This window comes from Belonocnema kinseyi, chromosome 3, assembly GCF_010883055.1.
Source record: "Belonocnema kinseyi isolate 2016_QV_RU_SX_M_011 chromosome 3, B_treatae_v1, whole genome shotgun sequence".
NCBI classification, from domain to species: domain Eukaryota; kingdom Metazoa; phylum Arthropoda; class Insecta; order Hymenoptera; family Cynipidae; genus Belonocnema; species Belonocnema kinseyi.
This window is the reverse complement of record NC_046659.1, coordinates 17255093-17265536: the sequence shown is the minus strand read 5'-3', so window position 1 is coordinate 17265536 and position 10444 is coordinate 17255093. Positions and strand designations below refer to the sequence as shown.

Below are 10444 nucleotides of genomic sequence, written 5' to 3'. Positions count from 1 at the left end.
GATTTTTGATACCGAATTTGAATTCAGCGCCCCAAAATCCATAGGAATACGTGTGTCTTGTTACCAGATCCGCACACTTTTTTTGTGTGGCTGTGTAATTTGTGTGCGCCATTCTAGATCCGCCATTTTTATTACGGGTTAAAAGCCTAGCTATTGCATTTTAAACATTTTACACAAAACTATACCTTCTCTTGTAAGTGTTCTTCTTTCGTCATATTTTTTAACTTTTTTAAGTAATTTCTTTTTGCCTCTCCATTTATGTTATCCAATGCTTCAACTTTAATAATAACTTCTTCACCATCGTTGATTGATTCTAAGAGATCAGAAACTTTGATAGAAGTAGCGTTGTCTTCACTTTCATTTTCATCCTGCAAAACATTTCGAATACTTATAATTTATTGACTAAATAGTTTTAAATAATCTCCATGCTGAAAAAGCACCAAAACTTAAAATTTTCAAATCGAGACGAAACCTAAATGCCCGATCCACTTTAGGTTTCGTGCGCCTCTCTATTATCATGCGCACGACCCAAAATTAATAACGATTGACTTTAGAAACATTAGCTTCAGTTTACGACGTACAAGAGGACGGACCTCTGAACGATTTTATATATATTTTGACTCATTGAAAAATGTTAATATTTCTTCGTTTTCTAATAATGAGAAGGTCATTACTTTCAACAAATTTTCACTCATTTGACTTTTGGTAAGATAACCGTTTCTTGACTTTTTCACAACTTTTTCTTACTGTTAAACTCACTTCTATTTTTTCGAACCAACATATCCTATACGCATAACAACTTTTTTCTATACAATACAACTAAATTTTAATAAAAAAATTTCTTTTCTCCATTGCACGGATGTTTTATTGTTGTTCATACTCGCAACAAAAAACATAAAAATCGATGTAACATCATCATTTATCTCACAAAATAGAGGATGATCTACTTTTGTTGATATGTTGTGCCCTATCCAGCTCACTAAATATAAACTAAAAAAATTTTCTACATTTTACGTCACTCTTATACGTATTCTCACCAAACTTTGTTTAGGTATAACCATTTACTTTTATTATTTTATGTTTTAAACTTTTCCTTCTAATTTTATACCACGCTGATAATTGAAAATTTTCACTCTCAATCTTTATATATTAATCGTTTTATTTATATCTTAAGTTTGTGAAAATTTGTGTTTTACAATAAAGTTTTGTGTTTTTAACAGGCTTGATAAGGGACTATCTTTGTCCGAAACGTCGCCAAGTTTTTTTCAAATTTAAACTCGTGTTTTTTTATGGTATTTCTTGGACCTTCTAAGCCGGAAACTATATGTTACATTATTGACGATAATTTAAATACTACAAAACATTTTTTTTTCATTTGCGTTCCGAAAATGAGAATGTTAAGAATAATAATGAGGCACGCATACTCAAAACTAAGTTTCACCGAAAGGATCAAGCTAAAATTTGTACCCTAGAAATGATGTTGAGGGAATGTCTTCTGAATATTTCTACCAATTAGGCCCCTTTCTAAAATAACTCGATACTTGTTGGTTTTTAATTAATTTATGTCATTTTTTTAGACAGGCACAAGCTATAAGTGAGGATTTCTCTGATAAATAATTTGAATTTAAGGACCAAAGAAAGTTCCTACGTGATTAATATTAATTTTTGCTCCCATTTAGATTCTGGAAAATGTGTGGAAGTATCATGCGGTTCTGGAAAGAGGACTGTGTACATGGGCTTTTGGAGACATGTCGTTTAGGCGTAATTTCTCCGAAAGTATTGTAAAAAATATGAGTTAAGTGGTATGTCTGGATTACGAAAATAACGAGCTATGTCTATGTAATATCAAAAGTGAAATAATGTTTATCATATTAAAAATATGATTGGTCAAAGGTACCACACTTTGGAAGGCCAATATTTCGGCTTGTAATGATTATTTCGAAAATTGTATACATAAGCGTAGATAAAGTCTTTCTGAAAAGATTAACATGTATGAAAGAATTATTACTTTTAAATAAACACTAAAAAACATTCATAAACGAAAAGCATTTTTGGGTTAAATTTAAGGCAAGTAACTGCCGATCCTAGCGGCCAAATGCTAGAGAGAGCGTTCGGCACGCCCACGCTATTGTACTCAATGCAATGCATACCATTTACCTCGCCCCGGAAAGTTGCAGGACCTGCAAGGTCACTATACCTACGCAAACTGGAATTCACATCTGGCACCATTCTCAAGAAAACCTTCTTGGATTAATTTCTGAATTTTCTCTTTAGCCACCAATGAAATGACCGAAATTTTAAAGTTCCCATAAAATATGGCGAAAATTCTACTCTGACGTTCAACGGATTAGGGCGTTTCTTGAAATTCTGATTTGATTGATATATACTTTTAGGAGTCACTTTTCGCATGAAAAATTGAATGTAATAATTCTTCAAAAGTATGGTAACTGTAAACAAGCCTATTTTTGATATAATAAACATTATTTCACTTTTGATAACACACACACACATAGCTCGTTATTTTCCTATTCCACACATACCACATAAGTCATATTTTTCACAATACTTTCAGAGAAATTACGTTTAAACGACGTGTATCCAAAAGCATAGCACATCATTTATAATTTTGAAATATGCTTTCATATAAAATAACCGTAAGAAGTTGAAATAAAGTTTGAAATTTTAAAAATGCTCTTAATGAATTATCGTCTAATCGAAGCATATCATGGAGATAGTTTCGAAATATACTGTAATAATGTTTTAGAAATTCGAACACTTTCAAAAATTAATATTTGACCAATTTATTTTTGTTGCGTTCCTTGCTTTCGCCAGCTTAAATATTCATAACATTCTTTGTGAATAGTTTCATTCAATCGATGAAATATACACGTCGTCTGAAACACCTTGCAAAACAACATATTTCTCCGGGAAGGTATTCTGCACCTAAGGGATCAGAGTGGGAGAGAAAAAAATGTTATTAAGAAAGAAATGGTTATGAAACATTTTATTTATATTTATTTAAATTTAATTTGTTCATTTTCAAATTCATTTTTCGCGATTAAAATTAAAAATACGCATCCTAGCACACGGTGGTTCTAAACGAATTAGTAGACATAATTTAGGCAAAAAATTTGGTCACATAAAATATTATTGCAACGTCTGTCCTTTATCAAAAAATAATTTTTTTTATTTTTAATTTACTTTGATAACAAGAGTTTTGATTTTAAAAAAGTAGATATGTTTTGATTCAATAACTTTTGCCTTTTCATTTTTTTCCTGATGTCATTCTTCTAAAAATTAAATTTTTTTATTTTCAATCTTACTTTTTTCAATTTAAAACATGTATTCCTATGTATTTCTTGTTTATGTTCTTTATGACAATGGATGAGTTTTACTTACTTTGGATTAGCAACTTTTGTCTATTTTTTCACACGTTCTGTCGCTTGTCCTAAAATTTAATTTTAAAAATTTTGAATCCTTTTTATGAATAAAGCGAAAACTACGGGTCATAGGAAAAAGTAATTGATAAGGAACTGATAGATCTTTTTTGGACGCACATTTTTTGTTCAATTATCTTTTCTGGTATTTTGTACAGTTTAACAGCAAAATAGAATTTTTTATTTTTCATGCAAGTCTCACCCTGCTACCCTACCCCCGCTGTGTCATTAGGTACTCAAAAGTCCCCGAGGCAAAAAATAGAGTTTTAGTCCAAGGAATGAAGGATTTTTTGACCGCAAAACTTTAGAAAGAAGCGAGTTATGCGATCAACGCATTGATTTGCGACAAAACAAGTTAAATCATAATTGAAGATGTTAAAAAGATCTTTCATTTGGTAGGTCGCACATTGAAATTGTTTTATTTATTCCCTAAAGAAGTAATAAAAACCGGCAAAAACTACCGATTTGAAAAATCTAGTTATATTTGCGAAAAGTACATGCACATCCATTAAACTCTCTGAAAATGTGTGTTTTATGGAGCTGATAGTATATGCAAAATGTGAGCTTAAAATAATAAATAGTTTTCGAAAAAAGCTATTTGATATTAAAAAAGATACTCTTCTTTTGGTGAGGATAACTATTTCTTAGCCGTTTTGGTAAAGCCATAAAAGTGGGCAAATTTTAATCCTAAAGAGTTATACTGTAACGTACGCTTAGCCGCTAATTGATTTTTGAGAATTAAGTATTTAAAAAATGGCTACAAAAGAATAGTACATTTTTATTTTTTAAACAAATGGGATAACTTTTGTAATTTTCATCATAAGCACTAGGAATTACAGTCAATGTCAACTTGCAACTTGCACATGATTTTAAGATTGGAATATTTTCTGTGCGTTATTTGGGGAAGGAGTTAATGTTTTTTTATAACAATTATTGCAGTCGTAATTTTCAAGATATACAGCTGAAATTGGTAAATATTATTAAGTAGATAGTGATACTAATTATAGTTAAATTGTCAAAAAAATCAGTTGCGAAAATACTGTTGAGAATAGCGGTTTCTCAAAACCAAATGGGATCTAAGTGTGTGGCGGTGGAGTGGGGGAAGCTCCTTCCGCCTAGGGTGCGCTTAGTAGCCGATGGCGCTGAAATTGAATTCACGCGTTCAAAATGTAACAATTGGACGTATCTCACGAAAAAAAATGGGCATATCGAGATGTTTTTTTTTTTTTAATTTCAGCTAGCTTTTTGCGCTGATTACTAATTTTGCATTAAGAGCTCATAAAAAGCACGTGTAGTCCTTGAAACGTAAGTGTACTTTTTTACATTTGCACTAATTAAACAATTACTAAAATAATTTTCCAATATAATGAAATTGTTTAGATATCTTGACAATGCCATGAAATATTTGAAAACATCCCAAAATATTGATATTATATTTTATGAATGCATGGAAAATGTATTGAAGTACATTGATAGTTGTTAAATTCCTCAAAATCATAGACAGCCTTTAAAAATTTTATTAGATAATGTTAAATATTTTGAAATATTTTAAAACCTATAAATTCCTATAAAATTGTTTCATTTTCAAATCGTTTTCAAATCACGTAAACTACTTCTAAGTAAAAAGCTGGTGAAAATGTCTTTGAAGTTTATAAAATACCCGACAATCTTGAAAATTTCTTCAAATTATTGTAATCTCTTTCAAAGTTCTCGGAGTATTTATAAATTTATAAATTTTAAACAAATCTTTAAAAATATTTGCAAGACTTCAAGATAATTCAAAAATAGGTATAGACGTGAAATGGATTGTGATTAACCCACGAATTAATGTACTGAATAAAAAGTGACTAATGTTATTTTTTAACATCATCCTTATGTAAAATATATTGTTTCTTTTTGACATAAACTTTGTTTTACGACTACTATTTCAACTGATAATCAGCTCGTTCACCTGACGCACGCCAATTTATGCCCGATTGAATTAAATATGATAATTTCAAACTGCACATTTGATTTGTTAAAATGTACTAAGGACATTTTTGGAGGTACCTTTTTCGAGCCACCCTGTTATGTATACAATCCGTTATTCATAATTTTAGTATAAATAAATTCTATAAATTTTAAACAATTCTCCATCCTAACGCAGCAATGTTTCACAAATAAAATTTTAATTACAACAAATGTCGCCTTGTGATGATTATTTCTAAAATTTAGAAAATTAGTAGGCTACATCCTTTATGAAAAACGTACGGAAACGAATGTCTGGACTCGTAAGTAAATAAGGTAGAAGAAATATTTGTCAAATTTTAATAATTGATATTAAAAACATACTTGGTCAAAGTTACCCTACTTTTGAAGACTAATTTCACGGTTTTTAACGATTATTTAACAATAAAAAAATAAGATTCTTATAACAAAAACTTCTTTTTCTAGCAAAATGAAAAATTGCAATTCAAATTTGTACTTGATATCACGTACATTTCGAAATTATCTCCACCATATGTTTCGATCAGACGAAAATTGAAAAAGTGCATTTTCAACGTCTAAAACTTTATTTCGACTCCTTACAGTTAGTTATTGAATAAATATTGTCAATAATTATTACTTTTGCGATATGTTTGGATTCGTAAAAGAGTCAGGTAGATAAAACTTTAAATATCAACTGAGATTGAAAATATTGACGGATTTTTTCAACCTTTTTTTGATTTACTCAAATTAATATAACGATGCTAATGCAGTAAATTAAACTTGAATTAATTAATACTGTACAAAATTCGGATTTTTCTGCGCCGTGTCTAATCTCAAACAATGGGAAGGTCTCGCGAGGCCAAAAACCGTCCGCTCGACAAACTACCACCCGCCGCAAGGGTAGCGGTTTCCAGACAATGCCTGACACAAGGTGACGGTCTCCTGATGATGACTTTCTCCTAGGCAATTTTTTTCAAACTTTGTTTACTACGTACCCTTTTTTCTGAAAATATTCCAACTATGATTGCCTGTCAACATTTTTGTTCTCACTAACAAAAATTACGAAGGCCTTAAAAAAAATTGAACATTTCTTTTTTTCATATGTTAAACATAAAATAGAATTTTACCTAACGTGATAGGACTGGCAATTTGTTTAGAAAAATTAATTTGAAAAATTCACCCACCCTTACTCCACCAATATTCTAAACATTTTGGAAACTTGAGAGAGTAATTGAGGGTCTGTTTCAAGAAACTCGCTTAGTGCTCGAGAACGTGTGAAATTATTCCCTAAGCGTCTCGGGGGACGGACATATTTAGTCATAAAATTGATCTTTTTTAAATATAGGCCCCTAAATTCAATTACTTTTTAAGAAAAAATCTTCGTAAATAGGGCAAATATTGATACCCCCCGAAATTTAAAAGAATAAATATTATAAAAGAAATATTAAATTCAACGATGATGGGGTTGTAATCAATGGGGGTTCTAAGGAAAACAGAATTTCGAACGAACCGAAAGGTCCGCGCGAAAAGATGGAACCCGAAAGGTGTCACGGATGGAACTCGAAAGGTAGAGAGCGCGAGGAACTCCCTCGAAAGTCACCACCTAAGGTAGTAACTCCCTAAACGAGCCCCATATCCTATATCGCGAACACAATGACATAAGGCCTGCGAAAATCTGTTTTGAATTCTGGTTGTCGAATTTTAAAACGCATATAGAATGCATGAGAAAAAATCACTTTTTTTTGAGTTTTAGAATAATTTTTTAGGGCTTAAACAAAAGTGGTGGTAAAGTATGGGGGCCTGTAGAGAATCATCCAATGAAGAATTTCATGCATTAGACATATGCATTTAAGACGCCTAACACACCCCCACGAGTACCTGAAAACTACCCTTACAACCAAAAATGTCACTTCTTTATGAAATTGACCTTTTGAACACTGTACTCTCGTATTTTTTTACTTAAAATTATTAATATTGGTCTAGTGGGAGATTTATTATCACTGGTTAATTAATTTTTAATTATTTAAACAAATGGAATTTGTTTGAATCCCAATTATGATCAGTAATTGCCAAAGCATTTACTGTTCAGGTCAGTGCCAAAACTTAAAACAGTAGGTATTTTAGGCATGGACATGCTAAAAACCTTACGGATGACCCTAAACTATGACTCAGAAACTTGATGGCTACCTGGGAGTCCCCCCACCTGCTATCCTATGGATGCATAACCAAACTCGCTACCCCTCCCTATAACGGAAAACAAAATAGAAATTAAACCTGACATTAAAGCCCAGGAAACCAAGGAAAGTAGAAATGTAAATATCAAGAAGAAATGATTAATTAAAAAGGAAAGGGATGGCAATACAAACAGAAAACCGAAATTTGGTGGTAGCATTAACCTCAAAAGTACTAGAGAGCATAATAATAGTAGTTCCAGGTTAGCAGACAGCAAAATTCCTCTAGCAACTACCAATTCTAACCAACCCCCAAAAATACAAAACTTCCAAATTCCTGCAACAAATCCTACGAAGGACATCCCTAGCCTAATAAGCATTCTCACGAGCAACAAATTTCAAGCCCTTGAGAGCATCCCTACCTACGACACTAGCGACGACTAAAGCACAAACGACTCATTTAATTCAGGTAAACCTAGAATTGGAAAAAAGGGTACGAAAAATAATGCACAAAAAATTCATTATAATAGCAAATACAAGAACGAATATAAAAATAGCGATTTCTTTGGAAGAATAACAAAGTAACCAATCGGAAAGAATAAAAAAATGAATCTCAAAAAGCCAATGAGACATTAGAAAGCGATAATAGAAATCAATGGGTTTCTTTTAAAAATAAAGCGATTAAGTTAAATAATATTATAGATAAATTAGGAAAAATCCACGAACAAGATAATGGTTCAGCAGAAATTTGTGAAGGTTTTGTTGAGCTTAACGAAAGACAACAATCACAATTAGAAAAACTCCTTGAAAATAAAATTAAATCAGGAAAAGAACATAGGGCAACTCATCTAACGCAACATAAAACAGACGTACAGGGCCACGACCCAGTTAAACAGCGATATTACTACGTAAGCTCTAGAATAAAAGAAATAATTTACCAATCAGTATATAAATTATTAGAACAAGATATAATTGAACCCTCTTATTCAGACTGGACAAACGATATTGTTATGATCAAAAAACCTGGGAAAGAATATATATTCTGTTCAGATTTCAGAAAAGTTAATAATATCACAAAAAGGACCTCTACCGAATCCCACCCATGACAGAAGTATTGGAAAATTTAAGCTCAGAAAAATTCATTCAAAAATGGATTTAAAACTAGCTTATTTACCAATTCCATTACAAGAAAGTTCAAAACCAATAATAGCATTCGCAGGACCTGGAAAGGGCATGTACCAATTTAAAAGGATGCCATTTGGTTTAACAAATCCTCCAGCCACTTTCGAAAGGCTGATGGACAAAATTATCACTCCAGAATTAAAGCCAAACGTTTTTTGTTATTAAATATTTAGGTTTTTAAGTTAACGACAAAGGACTTTAAATAAAGGAAGAAAAAATGCAACCTATCCTAGAATTCCCTAAACCTAAAAACCTTAAACATTTGTAGCACATAATAGGGATGGCAAGTTGATATAGAAAATTTATCCAACATTTTGCTGAAACAATAGATCCGATGAACAGATTGTTGAAAAAAGATCAAACATGGTATTGGGGATCAGAACAAGATGAGTCTTTCCAAAAATTAAAGACATGTTAACATCAGCACTAATATTAACCTGCCCAGATTTTACCAAACCCTTTCAACTTGAAACCGATGCGAGTAACACACGGGGTTAGGGGCCGTAAATACTCAAACGATTGACAGCATACTTTACGTAATAGCATACACGAGCAGAAGCGTAAACAGGCAGAATCTCAATACTCGGCATCCGAAAAAGAATGCCTAGCGTTAACTTGGGTCATCAGAAAATTTAGGCTATCTCTAGAAGGTTATATTATTATTATTATTACATCATTAAGCCATTTCCCTTTCGGGGTAGGCGTGACTCACTCGGTAGGGGAAAGGAGTAGTGTGTGGAAGGGATACAGATTTTTCAGATTGATCCAGAATTCTCGTGCTATTTAAGTAAATAACACGTTTGTTCCGCAACACTGCACCGACCCAGGTGGCTGATCAATCTCTCTAGCAATCACCCCAAGCGAAGAACCTCACGAAGTCGTTATGTAAGGTTCCCCACTTGGGTCCATTTGTAGCCAAGGTATTTGTTTCAGGCGTCATTCACTCTACTAACACTCTTTTTATTAACTATTTGCCGCCATACTTTCCTGTCCTGGCATACTTCTCTAGCTTCTTTTATGTCCATGCATTTTTTAATGGAGGCTCTCGTATTTCTATGACTTCTTATGTCTCTTCTAACTAGGGTCTCATTCACACATTCTAACCATTCTTTCCGCGGTCTACGTCTGGGCACGCTGCCATTTACTTTACCTTGATATACTTGTTTCGTTAGTCGTTCATTTGGCCTTCTCTCAACATGTCCGAACCATCTTAACCGATTTCTTTCCCATGTTTCTACTAGCGTCTGTTCTGCACCACATTCTTTTAGAATTATCTCGTTACTTACTTTGTCCATTAGGGGTTTTCCCGCATATTATGCGCATGAATCTCATGTCGATTGCGCTAATTCTACTCTTTTTCTTGGTAAGTCCATGTCTCGCTACCGTATAGTACAGTCGGTACAAATATAGAATTATGTATTGCCATTTTAGCTTTATTTGATATATTTTTACTTCTGATAAGGGAACCTGCTCTACCAATAACCTTCTTACCTTCATTTATTCGTCTATCTAATTCCTCATATATCTTTCCGTCCTTAGTAAATAAGCTACCAAGGTATACGCACTTATCAACTTGTTCATTTCTATCATTTAATAAAATATTGCATAGTGTTTTCTCACTCTTTCCTTCGAACACCATAGTTTTTGTTTTATTTGCGTTAATTTTGAGGCCCATGCTCTTCATGC

General features: G+C 32.4%; 1 protein-coding gene across 6 annotated transcripts in view; it reads right to left on the bottom strand.

The window, feature by feature from the left end:
- The window catches only part of LOC117168799 (zinc finger protein 2 homolog), a 263897-nt gene that overhangs the window by 196996 nt on the left and 56457 nt on the right, over positions 1 to 10444 (bottom strand). For all 6 annotated transcript variants that reach the window (XM_033354617.1, XM_033354618.1, XM_033354619.1 and 3 more), the window contains one exon: positions 186 to 368. In XM_033354617.1, coding sequence (XP_033210508.1) covers positions 186 to 368 — 183 coding nt within the window. The remainder of the gene's footprint in view (positions 1 to 185; positions 369 to 10444) is intronic.